The sequence below is a fragment of the Leopardus geoffroyi genome, chromosome D2 (genome assembly GCF_018350155.1).
Source record: "Leopardus geoffroyi isolate Oge1 chromosome D2, O.geoffroyi_Oge1_pat1.0, whole genome shotgun sequence".
NCBI classification, from domain to species: Eukaryota; Metazoa; Chordata; class Mammalia; order Carnivora; family Felidae; genus Leopardus; species Leopardus geoffroyi.
The window spans coordinates 72744588-72764971 of NC_059334.1; the positions used below are offsets into that span (position 1 = coordinate 72744588).

General features: G+C 34.4%; 1 protein-coding gene across 2 annotated transcripts in view; it reads left to right on the forward strand.

The window, feature by feature from the left end:
* The window catches only part of ATRNL1 (attractin like 1), a 784731-nt gene that overhangs the window by 315084 nt on the left and 449263 nt on the right, over nt 1–20384 (forward strand). For both annotated transcript variants that reach the window (XM_045439061.1, XM_045439062.1), the window contains exons 23-24: nt 972–1050; nt 3115–3272. In XM_045439061.1, coding sequence (XP_045295017.1) covers nt 972–1050; nt 3115–3272 — 237 coding nt within the window. The remainder of the gene's footprint in view (nt 1–971; nt 1051–3114; nt 3273–20384) is intronic.

Sequence of the window (20384 nt, forward strand, 5' to 3'; positions counted from 1 at the left end):
CTTGTCTAGTTGAAGCCAATAGCTCAGACACATTTTCTTTGAAACTGTAGGATGCTAAACTAAGCATGAGAGTTGCCTCTAAGAATGCTTGTAATATCATTATACGTAATTTTATAAATATAATTGATAGTTAAAGATATACTCAACTTGGAACAGTTAGTGAAATTAATATGTGGTCAGGGCTTCCTACTTATCCTAAATAAAAGATAATAATAAATAAATGCCTTAATTATTGATGCATTTCCTACATTTTGACAACAGATTTAATTTAATCCATTTTTACCTGAGAGTTCTAGTTTATGTAATTTATGTTTTTTTGTTTTTTGTTTTTTTCACTACAAAAGGTGTGTATAAGGGACGCCTGGGTGGCTCAGTTGGTTGAGTGTCCGACCTTGGCTCAGGTCATGATCTCATGGCTCATGAGTTCTAGCCCCATGACAGGCTCTGTGCTGACAGCTCAGAGCCTGGAGCCTGTTTCAGATTTTGTGTCTCCGTCTCTCTCTGCTCCTACCCCACTCACACTCTGTCTCTCTCTCTTTCAAAAAGAAAATAAACAAAAAAATTGTAAAAAACTAATGTGTAGTAATACAATAAATACCTAAGAAAAAGTTTTTCAATAAAACAACAATCTTACATTGGTGTAAAATTACTTTGGACTAATTAAAACCTGTACCGTTTACATATTAACTACAGGTAAGCAAGAGAATCAAAATACAAACAATGAATCACAGCTCCCCTGGCTTACAGACAGAAGGCTAGATTATAGTAGAGAAGATAAATGGAAACTTTAAACTACCTTTGAATTTATCACCTATATTTTTTCATTAAAATGGTGTAATTGACATCTACACTTGGTTGAATACTGACAAAATGTATGCAGTCTGTGAACTGTAGCATGGGCATAATTAAAACATAAAATGTTATTTAGTGTAGTTTGATTTTTGTAACCCTAATATTTTCTTTCTTCGTAGTCAAACAAAAATTTGGATATTTCGATTAATGCATCAAACAACTTTAATCTCAACATTACATGGTCAGTTGGTTCAACAGGTAAGAGAATTTTGTTGTCACATCTTTTACATTTGTTTGTATATGGAAGATGTTCTAACATGATCTTTTTTTTGTTAATTCAAAAAATTGAAATTAAAATATATATGTCATAATAATTGTGCTGGTTCAGGTACAAGTAATAAGTAGCATTATTAAAAAAGTTTCATTTTTTTAACTTTGTCCCTTATTCAATTAAATTAGATGGGTAACAAATATTATACACCACTTAATTTTTTAAAAAGACATTGTTATGAATTGCTATGATTTTAATTAAGATAGAGTACTTCTTTAATGATTGGGATGTGATTTCAATTATTTGACTCACTATCATAAAGCTATAAATTTAATTATTAACCTTAATATTGATATAAGACAAATTCTGTGCATGTTGATAAATTAATAGGTTTTTATTCCTTTCAAACTTAGAAATATACCAACACCTTTGTCAGCTTTGGTGCTGAGAAAGGGTTAAAAAAAAACCCTCTCCTTAATATGTCTTCTGTAATAAGTTTTAGAACTTGAAAATTTTGACTTTTAAAAAATAGAACCAAGATGAAATACAAACTGTCTGTTGGATTATGAAAAAGTATGCTCACTTTTTTTCGTATTTACATACTAAGAAATTGTATTGATTTTTATTTTCTGTATCAAAGCTATACTGTTGCACAATGTGTTGGAATCCTCTTTAAGGAAAACATGTGGATTCTGGGGTGCCTGGGTGTCCAGACAGTTGGGCATTCAGCTCTTGGGCTCTTGATCTCAGGGTCGTGAGTTCTAGCCCCATACTATGGCTCCACACTGTGCACGGAGCCTACTAAAAACAGAAAGAAAGAAAAGAAAATATATGTATTCTTAGGTCACTATGCTCTTTTAATATGTAGAATCATGGAGACATAGAATTCGAGAGTGAGATAGTCTTTGCACTTCTAGAACCTATATTACATGTGTTAAAAAAATGAGAAGTTTGGGCAAATATATACACATTTTGCTACAATGGTGTCCACCTTATAGTAAAATCTTGGGACTGTGAGCTTCATTAATTAAGAATTCATGAAAACTTGTATTACTAATTTGAAAATTACTTTGGCATAATAAACTGACTCCAGAAGTGTTCTAAAATCTGTCAACAAAAATATACAAAACCTCTACAATTAGATTAGAATGATGATTTTATCATGCAAGAAATTACTTGTAACTTTCAGATTCCCAAAACCAAATCTCAGAAATTTTGATTTATCAGATTGGGAGATGGGTTCATGAAACCTGCTTTTTAAAACAGCAACCCAGGTGCTTTTGGAATAGGTGATGAGTTAGAAATTAATTCAGTTGCCCAGTATACTAATTCTAAATATTTTTACCATTTGTTAAAGTAGAGGGCTTGGTAAGATTGTTGGAAATACTTTGTTCCATTTGGTTAATTTCAGTAAATATTTATTGAGTATGCAATATGTGTTTAACTAATTGAACATTTATCTCATGTTTTAAATTATAGCCTCGTTTCAATTTATTCAAAGTAGTGATGGTTCAATTTGTGGTTAAGACAAATAAATTGATTTCTTTTCTATGTTTTAATTGGATTGAGACATGTGAAATATGTCCTGATTTGTTTTGAGAGGCTCTGTGGAGTAGTGAATAGAAAGAATTCAGTGTCTGGAGCTAATGGACACCTGAGTTCCAAAGAGAAATTTACCATTCAGTAGCTATAAAATTAAGGCAAGTGTTTTAATCTTTCTAAGGCTCAGGTTTAAATTTGAAAAAAGAGATGGAATACCTTGGGGGTAAAATTGTTATTAGAGAAGAATATAAAGCTTCTTCACCAGTGCCTAGTCCATAGCACTTACTTAATCAGTGGTATCATTAAAAAAAATAATTTTATACTGTTTCCATTACATTTATGATTAATCTTATTTCTCCTTTGTCACTCTAAATACTAAAGAAGTTTATTTTGATAATTGTTTTTATAAGTGTAGTTATAAAAATTAAGTAAATATCTATTTTTAAGTTAAAATATCCTTTTTTCCTAATATGAAAATTTACAGTTTGTTTTTATTATTTACATTTTAGCTGGAACGATATCTGGGGAGGAGACTCCTATAGTGTCCAAGACTAATATAAAGGAATACAGAGATAGTTTTTCCTATGAAAAATTTAACTTCAGAAGCAATCCTAACATTACATTCTATGTGTATGTCAGCAACTTTTCCTGGCCTATTAAAATACAGGTAAGTGTTAATAGTATTTAACATAATGACCATTGAATATTTTTTTCACAAAAACAGTGCTACTTTTGTTCAAAGTAATGATATGGATAAGATTTTTATTTCTCGAAAAACATGAAAAATGTATGTAACCTTGATAAAAAAGGGTACGTTGAATGTTTATAAAAATAATTCATACTTATGATATTGAATCAATCGGTGTACAAATTTTTCAGTGAAATCATATTTTACAAATGTATCAAGGGTCGCCTCAGTGGCTCAGTCGGTTAAGCGTCCGACTTCAGCTCGAGTCATGATCTAACGGATTCATGGGTTCAAGCCCTGTGTGGCGCTCTGTGCTGACAACTCAGAGCCTGGAGCCTGCTTCAGACTCTGTGTCTCCCTCTGTCTCTGCCCCTCCCCCCTCACGCTCTTTTCTCTCTCTCTCATAAATGAATAAAAATTTAAAAAAATGCATCAAAACTTGAAATAATTAGATTGGGTTTTTTGATTAATTGTGTATTTCACCTGAGGGTTAGATACTCTCTTCCTACAACTCTACTTAAAATTATTTGCTGTGTTTAGAATCTCATTTTTGCTTTATTATATACTGAACATTATTTAAACTTTCATTAAAGATTTAAGGTAAGCAACTTAACAGTTCTTTAAGATCCACTGCCTCTCACTATTGGTTTCTTAATGCTATATATGTACATATTTCTTTCTATCTTTTTTATCTTTCACTTTGTATATTTCAGTTTTTATTGTGTTTAGTGATAGGCTGCAAAAGGCTTTAGACTTATTGCTAGGAAAACATTAAGGAAGTTCTGTCTATCTTGAAATATCCAGGGTTTGTGCTCTTAATTTATGCTTTTATGAAAGAAAAGCCTGTATGTTGTAATGTTGGAATTTGTTCATATACTCATTCTTTTATGACTGGTTATTTGATTAGATGGAATTCAGATTATTTTTTGGAATATCTCATACATATCAAGCTCTGTGCTAGGTTATTATATTTTAAAATCTTTTAAAATTTACATGGTGTACCTGGGCAACTCAGTTGGTTAAGTGTCCAACTCCTGATTTCAGCTCAGGTCATGATTTCATGGTGGTGAGATTGAGCCCCATGTCAGGCTCTGTGCTGGGCGTGGAACCTGCTTAAGATGCTCTCTCTCTCCCTCTCCCTCTGTCCCTCCCCTGTTCACATACATGCACACATCCACACATATTCTCTCAAAAAAAATTATAGATCATTCTTTCCCCTTTTATATTAATGACAGTTTATGATATGTGACTGAAAATGTTTGTACGGGTTTTAGTTTTAGGTTTCAAGTTTTTATTCAAATTCTAGTTAGTTAATATACAGTATAATATTGGCTTCAGGAGTAGAATCTAGTGATTCGTCACGAGTGCCCTCCTTAATACTCATCACTCATGTAGCCCACCCACCTCCCTCCATCAACCCTCAGTTCTGTATAGTTAAGAGTCTGTTTTATGGTCTGCCTCTCTCTTTTCTTCTCCCCCACCCATGTACATCTTTTCATCTTTTATATTCCACATGAGTGAAATAATATGGTATTTATCTTTTCTCTGACTGACTTACTTTGCTTAGCATAATACACTCTAGCTCCATCCATGTTGTTACAAATAGCAAGATTTCTTTCATTTTGATGGTTGAGTAATATTCCTGTGTGTGTGTGTGTGTGTGTGTGTGTATGTACATGCATATATACTACATCTTATTTATCCATTCATCAGTTGATGGACATTTGGGCTCTTTCCATACTTTGGCTATTATTGAAAATGCTGCTGTAAACATCAGAGTACATGTGTCCCTTTGAATCGGTATTTTTGTATCCTTTTGATAAATACCAGTAGTGAGTTGATGTATCATAGGGCAGTTCTATTTTGAACTATTTGAGGAGCCTCCATATTGTTCTCCAGATTGGCTGCATTAGTTTGCATTCCCACCAACAGTGTAATGGGTTCCCCCTTTCTCTGCATCCTAACCAACATTTGTTGTTTCCTGTGTTGTTAATTTTAGCCATTCTGACAGGTGTGAGAGGAGGTTATCTCATCACGGTTTTAACTTATATATCCCTGATGATGAGTGATGTTAAACAACTTTTCATGTGTGTGTTGGCCATCTGTATGTCTTCTTTGGAAAAATATCTACTCGTGTCTTCTGCCCATTTCTTTTTTTTTTTTTTTAATTTTTTTTTCAACGTTTATTTATTTTTGGGACAGAGAGAGACAGAGCATGAACGGGGGAGGGGCAGAGAGAGAGGGAGACACAGGATCGGAAACAGGCTCCAGGCTCCGAGCCATCAGCCCAGAGCCCGACGCGGGGCTCGAACTCCCGGACCGCGAGATCGTGACCTGGCTGAAGTCGGACGCTTAACCGACTGCGCCACCCAGGCGCCCCTTCTGCCCATTTCTTAACTGGATTATTATTATTTTTTAATATTATTTTCTATGTGATTTGTGGGAACACAGTATTTTTAAAAGTCATATATTTAGGAGAAAATTGTCTTTACTTTTTTTTTTTTTTCCAACGTTTTTATTTATTTTTGGGACAGAGAGAGACAGAGCATGAACGGGGGAGGGGCAGAGAGAGAGGGAGACACAGAATCGGAAACAGGCTCCAGGCTCTGAGCCATCAGCCCAGAGCCTGACGCGGGGCTCGAACTCCCGGACTGCGAGATCGTGACCTGGCTGAAGTCGGACGCTTAACCGACTGCGCCACCCAGGCGCCCCGACCATTCAAGAAATATTATAAATTACTACTCAGTAATGAGAATTATTTGATAAACTTATTTCTTCATTGTATGGTGATTTATTTCGACACTGTTATAGTCCAAAAATGCTGAAAATATTTCCATATAGTTTTTAAAAATTTTGACATTGATGATGTTAGATATATCATTTTATTTTCTAAGATTTATACAGAAATATGAATCAGATTTCCCTTGGCCAATTGAAATTATGTTCAAAGGCAACCAAAGGGCTCATCTATTAACCTTATTAAGTAGTAATTAAAACTGATACAATTGTTACATTTTTAATTTTTTTATGTTCTTCATGTCTTGGTTATCTAATTATTTCATTTTTAAGCAAATTACATAGTTACTATAGAATTTTAATGAATATTTAATGACTAAATATTAACTTTTTAAATTGGATTTTCATTTGAGAACATACTAGTAATATATTCTAGGAGCCAAACCTGAATGTGTAATAAAGTTGAAATATTCCACTCTCCCTAAATAATAAAATTTAGAGTCCAGTTGTGATGGTCAAAATGAGTAGAGCTGAATTCCTACTCTATGATTAAAGTCATTGCATTAGTTCTGAGGAATATGTCATATTAAAGCATATGACTATGTGTGTTTTTTTGGACTATAATAAACTTTAATTATTAAATATAAAATAGTAAGATTATTTTATTTAGTATATATTTGCTAATAGAATTGAAATCCACTTTTGAATCCAATCCACTTTTGAATGTTTAATCAATCTTGTTATATAGTGATAAGCTCCGCTTGGTCATTTATTTTGTCATGCATCATTGTATTTGCTTTTTAAAAATTTTGTTAAGAATTTTTATACCTATATTTATGAGGGCTATTAGTCTATAGCTTTCTATTCTTGTAATGTTGTTTGACTTTGTATCATTGTACTGCTGGTCTTATAAAATGAATGGGAAATATTACTTCCTCTGTAATTTACTGAAATATCTGTGTGTAATTGTTATTATTATTATTTTTTCTTAAATTTGTGGTAGAGGGGCGCCTGGGTGGCGCAGTCGGTTAAGCGTCCGACTTCAGCCAGGTCACGATCTCGCCGTCCATGAGTTCGAGCCCCGCGTCGGGCTCTGGGCTGATGGCTCAGAGCCTGGAGCCTGTTTCCGATTCTGTGTCTCCCTCTCTCTCTGCCCCTCCCCCATTCATGCTCTGTCTCCCTCTGTCCCAAAAATAAATAAACGTTGAAAAAAAAATTTTTTTTAAAAAAATTTGTGGTAGAATTCAACACAATGTATTTGGACTAATACACCTTTCTTTGTGGGAAGGTTTTAACTAAAAATCCAATTTTTTTAATAGATTTAGAACTTTTCTGGTTATTTCTTTTGGAGTGAGCTCTATTGATTTGTGTCTCCCAGTTGTAGTTGTATTTCTCCCATTTGATTTAATTTGTAGAATTTATTGGCAAAAGATTAATAATATTTACATGTTATTTAGTGATGTCATCACTCTCATTTCTGATATTCACAATTTGTTTCTCTTCTCTCTATTTTTTTCCCCTTTGTCAGTATGGCTAGAGAGTTGTCACTTTCATTGATTTTTTTTCTTAAGGGAACAGATGGTTTCATTTATTTCCTCTATTTTTTAAATTTCATTAATTTCTACTCTTTATTCCCTTTCTTTTGCTTACTTTGAGTAAATTGTTCCTCTTTTCTTGTTTCTTAAGGTGAAAACTGTCTAATTTCCTTTTTTTAAGTTTATTATTTTGAGAGAGAAAGAAAAAGAGAGAGACAAGCGAGTGGGGTGGGGGCAGAGAGGGAGAGAGAATATCAAGCAGGCTTTTTTCTGGTTGACTTCAAATTTCAGAGTGTTGGAGTCTGAAAATATGCATGGTATGATCTCAGTCTCTTTGTACTGCTCAAATAAACCTTCTGCCCCCTTTCCCCTTCTCTTTTTCTCTGAGACTCATATGATATGAATGTTATTATGCTTTATGGATTTGTTGAGTTCCCTATGTCTACTTTTGTGATCCAATGTTTTTCTTTCCCTCTTCTTTTCAGCTTCATTATTTTCTATAATTTTACCTTCTATGATATTTATAAATTCTTCTGCCTCTTCTGCCCTTGTGTTCATTAGAACCAATTGGTTTTTGCCTCTTGGTTACAACATTTTTATTTTCAGCAAGACTAGCTGTTAGGTCTTTTATCTCTGCGTAAGGGACTGCCTGATGTCTTCTATGCTTTTCTTAAGTCCAACTAGGATCCTTATGATTGTTGGTTTAAATTCCTGATCAGGGGGCACCTGGATTGCTCAGTTGGTTGAGTGTTTGACTTCAGCTTAGGTCATGATCTCATGATTTGTTCATTCGAACCCCAAGTCAGGCTTTGCGCTGACAGTGCAAAGCCTGCTTCAGATTCTCTCTCTACCTCCCTCTGCCCCTCCTCCACTGGTGCTCTTTCTCTCTCAAAAATAAACATTTCAAAAAAATAATAAAAAGATAAATTCTTGATCAGGGATATTACTTACATCTATTATTTCAATTAGATTCCTGGCTGTGACCTTTTCTTGTTCTTTCTTTTAGGATGAATTCCTCCATCTTGGCGTTTTGTCTAGGTCTCTGTCTTCTTTGTGTCAGGAAAGCCTCATATGTTTTTTGTTTCTGAGAGTAATGACTTTATTAGGTCATATGCTTTGCAGGTCTGGTGCTTCAGGAAGTTTGTGGTGTATGCTGTGTGTGCTCTGCTGTTGTGTTTTGGCTGCTCTTTTGGTTACGCCAGTCCTCTGCAGAGTTTCTCTTTGTCTGGAGTGGGGAATGTTTGGACCTTGACCAGTGTGTTGAATTTTAACTAGGTGTCTATTAGTCTGCTTTTTAAAATAGGCCTGATTGTATTTCCACTAGAGCTGAAGCTTTTCAGCACTCTATGGTCAGTAGACTTGGTCCACGCAGGAGGTTTTTGCGGGTCTTCTGGGGCAGGGACCCACTTCTCTTCTGGCTCTCAGGCACATTTGTCCTAGTATAGACGTACCTGCAGAGCACAGCAGGGTGGAACTTGGGCTAAGCAGCTTAGGCCTCTGCTGTGGGCACTGTTCTGCTCACTAAAGTCAGTTTGTACTAATGGGCAAGGGAGAAAAATGTCGCCAGCCTGTGTGCTCGTCATTGGAAAGGGGAGTTTGCATCTGCCACTGTCCAGGAAGTCCTCAGAACAATGAACAATCTCCCCTCGTGTGTCCCATGCCTCCCTTAGATTCCCACTTTCACCCTGTGTTCGGCTGTCTGCCTGCCCAGCAGTGCAGTGCATCTGTGTTTACCACAGCCACACTGGCTGAGTTTCCAAACTCCAAATTCTAGGGATCTGGTGTGTTGGTGACCCACACTGTTCCTCAGGGGAAGGGTCAGACCAGGCTGGTGTCCAGGCTAACAGCCCTCAGCAGGTGTCTCTTCTCCTATGCTAAGGAATGGGGCAGTGCAGTATTGCCCAATGGCTCTTTTGTCTTCTGAGAGTTAGTGTTACCTCTCCCAAATGCACTCCAGGAAGGGAAACCATCTCTCCAGGTGTGACCCAGGGGATCCTCAGACTGCTCTGTCCCCACCAGGGCCTCTGCCCTCCTCCACAGGAGCACTGCTGTGCCTGCCAGGCTCCACACCGGCCATGGCATGGGCTTCTAAAACTTCAGTCTTTGAGTTTCACTGGTTTTAAAAATTCATGATAATTAGCTCCTCTTGTTTTCCTGGTCAGTGGTTTTGGGAAAGTATTTTTCTTGTGCAGTCCCCTGTACTCTGCTGTCTCTCGCCCTCTCTCCTCTCCCTGTGATCAGGGCTCCTTCTCCTCCATAGCACACACGATTCTTGTGGGCCCCAGATCACATCTTCACATCTCATACTTCCATTTTTTTTTCTTAGTCCTAAGATCGATTTCTTGGGTGTTCAGAATGATTTGATATTTATCTAGCTGTGTTCAAGGGATGAAGCAAGCATAGCATCATCCTACTACTCCTCCCTCTTGACTCCCTCTCTAGTAAGCTATAGCATGCTGTATCATTTTTCATCCTTTTATTTTAATCTATTTTTGCTTTTATATTTAAAGTGGGTATCTTTTAGACAGCATGGAGTTTATCCAATCTTAAACCATGTGCATGTGACATACTTATATTTATATCTTTTGATTTAAATCTTATTATTTGTTTATTATTTTTCTTTTGGTCTTTATTCCTTGTTCTTTTTCTGCCTTTTTAAATTGAGCATTTTTTTATGATTTCATTTTATTCTGTCTGTTGGCTTATAGCTACAGTTCCATACTGTGTTATTTTATTCATATACTGTAAAACCTTGGTTTGTGAGCATAATTCATTTCAGAAACATGCTTGTAATCCAAAGCACTCATGTATCAAAGCAGATTTCATAACCATTGGCATAGTTATGATCATATGATGTTCGGCATCACGTACTATTCATATTGCAAGACATCACTCATTTATCAAGTTGAAATTTATTAGAAATGTTTGTCTGTCTTGCAGAGCACTTGCAAAACAAGTTACTTGCAATCCAAGGTTTTACTGTACTTCTTAAATTTTTCATTGTTTACTTACAGGTAGTGTTACATCACTCAATTTTTTTAATGTATTAAACTTAAGGGGTGCCTGGGTGGCTCAGTCGTGTGAGCATCCAACTTTGGCTCAGGTCACAATCTCTCAGTTCCTGAGCTCAAGCCCTGCTTTGGGCTCACTGTGGTCACAGAGCCCATTTTGGATCCTCTGTCCTCCTCTCTTTCTGCCCCTCCCCCTTTTGTGCGTGTGTGTCCTCCCTCTCAAAAATAAACATTAAAAAAAATAAAAAAAACAATAAAAAATTCATCTTTCCTCTTTCCTTTTTGTAGAATCTGATTTCTATCTAGTCTCATTTTCCTACTGTCTAAGGGACTCAAGGACTTACAACTCAGTGTAGATCTGCTGGCAATGAATTATATCATTGTGTATTCTGAAAATGTCTTTATTTCACTTTTGGGGGGAGTTGAAGAATTCTAAATTGTAGCTTTTTTCTTTCTTTCCTTTCAAAATGTTCCTCCAGTGTCTTTTGGCTTGCATTGTTCTTAATGAGAAATCTGCTCTTAACCTTTTTCTTTGTATGTGATGGTTTTTTTCCTCTCTCTGCATTTTTTTTTCTCTTTTTCACTCTTTTTGGCCAATTTGATAATGGTGTACAGAAGTTTGGTTTCTTCTTGTTTCTTGTGGATGAGTTTTACTGAACTTTATATACAAATAAAATTATACTCATCACCAGATTTGTAAACCATATTTCTCAATTGTTTTTTTCTGCTACGCCTTTCTTCTCCTTTGGGAATTGCAATTGTATGTATATCAGACTGCTTGAAATTGTTCCTGGGCTTCCTAATGCTCTGTTTCTGTTTTTTATTCATTCTTTTTTTTTCTCTTTGTGTTTCATTTGGGATATTTTCTTTTCCTGTAATTGAAATTTATTAATCTTTTTTATAGTGTCCAATTTCATATTAATCACATTCAGTGTATATTTCACCTCAGATATTATATTTTTTAGCTTGAGAATTCTGATAAGGTTTTTTAGAAAATATCTTCCATGCCTCTATTTAACATACTCTGTTCTTTTTCTGCCTTCTTTAATATATGGAATATGGTTATTATAACTCTTCTATAAATTATCTACAAATTCTATAATTTGTATCTCTTCTGAGTTTCTTTTCTGTTGTTTTATTTTCCTGCTCCTTATGGGTCATATTTTGATTAGATACGAAATATTCTGAATTTTACCTTTTTGGGTGGTAGGTATGTTTCTATTTGGTTAAATAAATTTTAGCTTTGTTTTGGGATGGAGCTAATTTTCTTGTAAAAAAATGATCTTTACAAGGCTTACTTTTGTTTTGTTAGGTAGGAACAAAGCAGCACTTAACCTGGTGTTAATTTTTCATCACTGAGGCTCTGTTCTTTTGGGTACTGTATTTTATGATGTATGAATTATAAGTTTTCCACTCTGACTCTCAGGACCATGAAATATTCCCAACTCTGTGTGAGTTTTGAGAATTATTTTCTCTGTTCCTTTCAGATGGATTTTTCCCCAATGTCTTTCTTTGTCAGTAAGTAATCTTCACCTGATGACTCAAGGGGATCCTCAGAAAATCTCCATAGCACTCTAGGAAGTTCTGTCTTCTCTAGTATACTTTCCTATAAACTCTAGCTACCTTGGCCTCTGCAGATTGTCAGTTTTATCTCCTCAACTCTAGAAAATTTCTGGGATACACATGTGTTCACTGTCCTTTTGATGCAACCTCAAAATGACAATAATCTGTGACATTTAAATGCTCACCTCATTTTTTTTCTCCACTCAGGAATTACTGTCCTGCTTGATATCCCATTTCTGAAAACAGGTGTTTCATATGTTTTATCTATTTTACTTGTTGTTTTTGCAGAAGGATAAATTTATTCCCTCTATTTTGGAAGGAGGTAGATATTCTACATGTAATTATGAATCAATTATGAATAAATTATGTAAATATGAATAAATATGCTGTCCATAGGTTTGTTCACCAAATGAGTGAACCACATATATAGTAACTATATATGTTACTATAATTCTATATAATCACTATATATATAACATATATAACTATATATATTACTATGACTATATATAGTTACTGTATGTGTGGTTTTATGTTTTTGTTTGTAATGTGTTTTATTTAGTACCTTAGATTTAAGCTTCCAAGTAACTGTAGGTAAATGTTAGTCAGGTTGTAGACATATGTCTATGTATTTTAGATTTCAAAAGTACATACTACTGTGGATTCCAAGCTGCAAGTTATGAGAAAATTTACAATCCGTAGATAAAATTGTTCATAAGTATTTACAAACTACACTCAATGGAAGCAGTTATTTTGAAAAGTGGCTGAAATAAAAAAAGTGCAAAAAAACTAATTTCTATTGAAAAATATCCATATAACCATGAGATACCAAGAAATTTCTAAAAATAAATATCACTGTTTTCTTTTCACAGAATTGTATCAGTGATATTTCTAACAAGCAAACATTGTTTTTGAGATAAAGTAACACTTAACTTTTATGATCACTTTTACTTAATTTATTTTAATACTTGTATCAATAGGGTTACTGTATAGGGAGAGAACATTGTGAATATAGTTAAAAGAAAGCGCTTCAGGTTACTTTAGCCTTTCTGTCTGTAATTTAATTCTTTGCATTCTTACATGCTAAAACATAAAAGATGTATGAAGAGTTTAATATTTAATTATTTGTTGTTTGCATAACAAAATATCTTTTCATGTAAGCCAAACATTTCACATATATTTTGCATGAATTAATATCAATAGTATTTTCATAATTTTATGTGGCAGTTTTTTCCATCACAATTCTTTTAAGCACTTTCAGTAGTAATGTTTGCACATATATTTGAATAGATTGAACAGATCAATTTAAAAGGTAATACTTGAATAAGGAGAAGTTTTTAATGATATGCAGGAAAGTAGAAAAATACTTCATTTAGGTTGATCCAACTTGAGTCTAATCTTGTTATTAAAGGATGAAACTTACTTGTATGATAATAGAACTCTGTATGTTATGAACTCTATAATGAACAAAATAAAAAGACATAGTAATGGTTGTTGCTTATTAAAGTAGCTTCTGTGTTTTGAGTCAGTGAAAAACTTATAAAAATTTATTTAACTTTATAAGTGAACAACTCGTAAAGTAGTACTTACAGAAATGGCAGCTGTTGAACATTTGTATAAAATTTTGGCTACACTTTCAAGCCATTTCTAAGTTTCAATCATATATAAGACATTTTGCTAGTGAATAGAATAGAATACAATGTAGTCTCTACCCTTATGTAGTTCACAGAATATATTAATAATCATTCTTTCAGTTGTAGATATCGAAATACAGCTTTAAATTACCTTTAAAGTAAAACAAGGGACATTGTAGGCTTAGAAAACAGGGCATCCAGAGGAAATGCCTTTGGGAACTTCCAGGAACCCAATTTCATCTCTGACTGTATTTCCCAAAACTTCATCTCTTAACATCCATTCATGATAAATACTCTCAACAAAGTAGGTTTAGAGGGAATGTTCCTCAATATAATAACGGCCATACACGAAAAGCCCATAGCTACCCTTATCCTTAATGGGAAAAAACTGAGAGCTTTCCCCCTAAGGTCAGGAACAAGACAAGGATGTCTACTTTCATCACTGTTACCCAACATAGTATTGGAAGTCCAAGCCACAGCAATCAGACAATAGAAAGAAATAAAAGGCATCTAAATCGGCAAAGAAGAAGTAAAGCTTTCACTATCTGTAGATGACGATACTATATATAAAACTATATCCCTTGGCATCCTTTATACTGTGCTTTATAAATAATTATTGAATTGACTGAGTTTCACAATGTATGTTGACTGTGTTGTATTCTATTTTAGTTGCAGTTATAGCATCCAAATTTAGCTATCCCAGAGATGAAAGGGAAAAGACTCTCTTAGTATCTTTATACAGAGTCCAGGGGCATATTTTGGTTTTGTTTAGGTCATAAAATGTTCTCTGAGCCATTTGTTGTATCAGCGATTTGTCATTGATATGGATGTGAAAGATATTTATGAGTTGGAGAGTTCTAGATTATATTTCCTTCTCTGTGATTTTTACAGAGATGATATTAAAGCAGGAAAAGTTCTTAGTAAGAGTTATGTTGAAGCAAGGTGTTGAAGGATAACTAGGAGTTCAGAAAAGGGATATTACATGAGAGGGAATTCTAGATAAGAAGAATGGGTTTTCAAAGTAATGATTAAATAATTTTCATCAGGGAGCAAATTGATTTTTAATGGTTGGAAAACAGGTTGTATGATAGCAAAGTGATGGTGTTCGGTGATCAGGGTGGTAGTGTTGGGTATACAAGTGTGGTTGTTAGTACAGAGGAAATGTGGCAGAAAAATTTTCTTGGAACAAAATGATAAAGTATTTGCAGAGTTAATTATGAAATGTGCATTTTAGAAAGAAAATTCTGATGATCATCTGGCTGAAGCCTTGGACTGTGAAGAATTTTTCTGAAAATTAAATCTAAGTTGTATTTATTATAATTTTTATTTATTTTTTAAATATGACATTTAAAAAAGGAATTTTGTATATTCTGAATTGCCAGCCAAAATAATTAATAAGACTATCATCCTCAAGATCACTATTGACCTATTCCCAAAGAGGATGTTTCAACTTCAGTTTTTTGTTATTTTGCACATAATCTGGTAGATCTGTTTAAATAATCCAAAGCATTTCAAAATGCCTACCAAAGAGAGGAAATATTTTCCTAGGAGTATTTTTGAATTGAAATGTTTTTCAAAAGAGAAGAAAACCAAGAAACAAAGTCTTAACTATAGAGAACAATCTGATGGTGACCGGAGGTGAGGTCGGTGGGAGGATGAGTTAAAAAGGTGATGGGGATTAAGGAGGGCTCTTGTGATGAGCACAGGGTGTTGTATGTAAGTATTGATTCACTAAATTATATACCTGAAAGTAATATGACACTGTATGTTAACTAACTGGAATTTAAATAAAAACTTGAAAAAAGGGAAAGAAATAATAAAATGTTTTTCTTTCTTTACTTTTATTCAAGTCAATAAATATTAATTGTATGCCTAGTATGTTTAGGCACTATACTACATATTAGAAAGAAATGTATTATTGCAATCCACATTGTCAATTTGTAATTTAAAATTTATTTCTTACTGTACTGTGATCTGATTTCTACTCATATTGCTCCTTTGAAACTACTGAGGCATAGGACATAGAAAACTTATAGACCTAAATTTTCAGCTTCTTGCTTCAGTCTCTTTTTTTAATGTTTATTTATTTGTGTGTGAGAGAGAGACAGAGTGCAAGTGGGGGAGGGGTAGAGAGAGAGGGAGACACAGAATCCAAAGCAGGCTCCAGGCTCTGAGCTGTCAGCACAGGGCCCAACAGGGCTCAAACTCATGGACCATGAGATCATGGTCTGAGCCAAAGTTGAATGCTTAACCGACTGAGCCACCCAGGTATCCCTTCTTGCTCCAGTCTTAATTGTCCTGTCAGCAGCATTATTTGATCCTGTTTTTAGAACACTGTCTCTTCTTTCTTTCCATGGCACTACATTCTCCTAATTTTCCTTCCCCCTTTCTCACCCAATTTTATTTATGTTTTTAAGTATTTCCTTCTATCATCCCTTAGATCCCTGTGTTCCTTAGGGTGACATTTGAGATATTCTGCTCTTAGACAACAAATCTTCTGTTTTGGTTTCATTTACCATATAGTCTCAATGGTCACTTATGTACAGATTATTTATATATCAGTGTTACCAGTTCAGGCATTGCATGTATGTTCCAGTATATCTCGTACATCTTATTATCCATTGCTGCTTGTCTCAGACACCCACCCCCTTTTGCTTGAACCACAGACTTGGGTTTGGATTGTTGGCCTCAATCTATTCTTTAGTGTACAGACATACAGCACACACATTCAACTAATTGCATTGACAGTATTCCAATTTTTTCTTTGAAATGTCCAGTGACTCCATTCTCTTGTCTATTTCTCTTGTCCTAAATATTGTTTTCCTTCAATCATTATATTATATTGATTGTATATATCATGCTGTAACCAGTATTATATTTCTAATATGCAAATTGAATCAGTTTATACGTACTTCTAAAACCTTCAAAGGCATCTCATAACCCTATGATCAAGTTCAAACTGCTTAAAATGGCTTCTAAGCAGCTGCAAAAGTTAGTCCTGTCCATGTGTTTAGCCACATCTTACCAGACTTTCCTCTGAGTTCCACAATCTAGTAATACTATAATTCCTTCAATTCTTTGAAAGTAGTATATTTTTTCTCTCCTCTAAGCTTTAATCTGTGCTTTCTTTTGTTTTCCTTTTCAACTTGATTTTTTTTAATATGAAATTTATTGTCCAATTGGTTTCCATACAACACCCAGTGCTCATCCCAACAGGTGCCCTCCTCAATGCCCATCACCCACTTTCCCCTCCCTCCCACCCCCAACAACCCTCAGTTTCTTCTCAGTTTTTATCAACTTGATTTTTACTTCTCTTTCTTTCTCAGCTTGTAATATGCATTTATTTTTATCCTTCTGAATCTGCAGTTACACTGTAGTACATCTGATTTAGGTTTAGCTCCACTGGATGGCTCTGATTCAAGTTTAAGACTATGGCTTGGGTTTGTGTCTACTCCGTGCATGTTCATTCTGGTGCCCAGATGAAGAGGTAGTGGGTCCTGAGGAAGTGGTCTCCTAAGAGTGGATCACAAAAGACCAGATAAACAGGGCAAAAACTTTTAAATCTCCATCCATATACTACATTGGCCAAAGCAAGTCAGAGAGGCCGCACCCAGTATACATGGTGGGAAAATATATACCAGTCACAGCCAAAGGGAGCCATAGTTTTAGTTGCTGAAAACTAATCTAAGTCACCACACATACTGTGTAGCCTATTTTTATTAAACGTCTAATGAAGTGTTCTTCTGCTATCCTTCCCTTTAAGCTAGAATGTTGAGGATTATGAAGTCTCTGGCTCACTTTTTCCTTTGTTCTATTTTAGGAATACCAATATGAAAGTCTCTATCAAATTGAAATTTAGGGAACACCTGTTCTCCTGCATTTCATCTAATAGTATTTGATTATAATGGTGACCAGTGTCAAAAGAGATGTGTTGTAGTGATTTAGAATGCATTGCTTGGTATGTAAAATAATTCTTGGAATATTTTTCCCACAGAAGTTTCTCTTGTTAGTAAGCCATGTAACAAGATATTATTTCTTTGCTGTTTGTCAATTATTTAGTATATCCATTCAGCTCCTGTGTAATTGTTTTTTGCATGATACATCTTTTCCTATTTTTGTTTTTACTTTCAACCTTTTATATTTGTTTGATCTACAGTGTATCTCATGTAGGCGGCATGTAGTCAGAGTCACAGTTTGTTTTGTATATTTTTGTTTTTCAAATCCAGTCTCACAATCTCTGCCTTTTTTTTAAGTTTATTTATTTATTTTCAGGGAGACACAGGCATTGCAAGTTGGGGAGGAGAAGAGAGAGAGGGAGAGAGAGAGAAACCCAAGTAGGCTCCATGGTGCCAGTGCAGAGCCTGATATCGGGCTTGAACCCATGAAGCTGTGAGATCGTGACCTGAGCCAAAACCAAGGGTCAGATGCTGAACCCACTGAGCCACCAGAGAAAGCCTTGCAATCTCTGCCTTTTTTTTTTCTTTAAAATGTTTTTAACACTGATTTATTTTTGAGAGACAGAGACAGAGCATGAGTGGGGAAGGGGCAGAGAGAGAGGGAGACACAGAACCCGAAGCAGGCTCCAGGTTCTGAGCTGTCAGCACAGGCTCAAACTCATGAACCAGGAGATCATGACCTGAGCTGAAGTTGGGCGCTTAACTGAATGAGCCACCCAGGTACCTGCAATCTCTGCCTTTTGAATGGATATTTAAGGTTGTGATGTGTTGAATTTATGTCTACCATTTCACTTACTGTTTTTTTGTATGTCTCACCATTTTTGTTCCTCTGTTTCTGCTTTACTGTTTTCTTTTGCATTAAGTCACTATTTTCTTTTGTAGCATTTCGATTCCTTTAATTGTTTTGTCAGTAAATTTTTTATTTTTGAGTTGTTGTTTTAGAGCTTACCATACATATCTTAACTTGCCAGACCTACCTCAGATTTGAATTAACTTAATTCCGGTGAGGTATAGAAATTCTGTTATATGGCTCTATTCCATATTCCCTCCTTTTCTGCTATAATTAGTATGCATATTATATCATTCGTGTATGTTACAAACCCAATATGTTGTTATAGTTATTACTTTATATAATTTTGTCTCTTAAAAAAGCTGAGCCATGAAAGGAGAACAAGTGTATGCTTATAGAGTTTCTTATATTAACCTTCTTATTTCTGGTTCTCTTTATTCTTGAGGATTCGAGTTACCATCTGATATCATTTTCTTACTCCAATACAGATTTTCACCCATTTTCTTGTATTGTCAAATAAATTACATTTCCATAAGTTATAGGCATAACATTATAATTATATACATAGTCTTATACAATTGCTTTTTAAATCACTTAAGAGAAGGCAGGAGAAATATTTAGCTATACTGTATTTATATATACTTACGTACATAATTCCCTTTACTGGTGCTTTTTGTTTTTTCATTTGAATTGCTGGCTGGAATCAATTTCTTTTAACCTGAAGAAATAACTTTAGTATTTCTTGTAAAGTGGGTCTGCTAGCAACACCCTCTCTACGTTTTCATGTATCTAAGGATGTCTATTTTGCCTTCATTAAAAAAAAAAAAAGTTGACTACATACAAGATTCTTGGTTGACTATTTTTTCCTTTAAGTATTCTAAACTTGGCATCCCACTGTCTTATGGCCTCCATTGTTTTGGATATGAAGTCATATGTTCATCTTATTAAGATCCCTTATTCCAACACATATTTCTCTTGCTGCTTTCAAGACTTTTGTCTCTGTCTTTCAGAATGTTTATTGTAATGTTTCCTATTGAGATTCTCTTTGTGTTTATCCCCTTGGAGTTTATTGAACTTCTTGGGTGTGTGTGTGTATATATATATACACTTCTTGGGTGTGTGTGTGTGTATATATATATATATATATATATATATATATATATTAACGTATTTCATCAAATTTGGGAAGTTTTCAGCCATTATTCTTCAAATATTTTTTTCTGCTGCTTTCTCTCTCCTGTCTTTCTGGTAACCCATCATACTTGTGTTGGTATACTTAATAATATTCTACATTTTTCTGAAGTTCCTTCCATTTTCCTTCATTATTTTCTCTCTGTACTTAACATTGCATAATATCTATTGAACTACATGTTGGGAGGTCGTTTTTTATTTTTTATTATTTTTTTGTTGTTCAAATCTACTGTTGAACTTTGTTGGTGAAATTTTCATTTATTTTATTTTTAACTTTAGAATTGCCATTATATTCTTTTTATATAATTTCTATCTATTGGTAGTCTTTATTTCATGAAAAATTGTCATCACATCTTTTTTTTTTTACCTCTTTCACCATGGCCTTCTTTAGCTATTTGCTTATATTTATAATAACGTCTCTGATATTTTTGTTAAAACCAATATCTGAGCCCTCTCATAAGCAGCTTTTATTTCCTGTTTTTTATTCTGTGTATGGGTTACACTTTTCTGTTTCTTTACATGTTTTGTACTTTGTTGTTTTTGTTGAATGCTGTACATTTTAGGATATTTATTGTGTCAGCTTTCGTTACTGATTTTCCTTTGTTGTGTGCTTATTTATTTGACTTTGCTAGACTATTTTAGTGAGGTCTATTCTGCAATGGGAAGCCTGTGGCG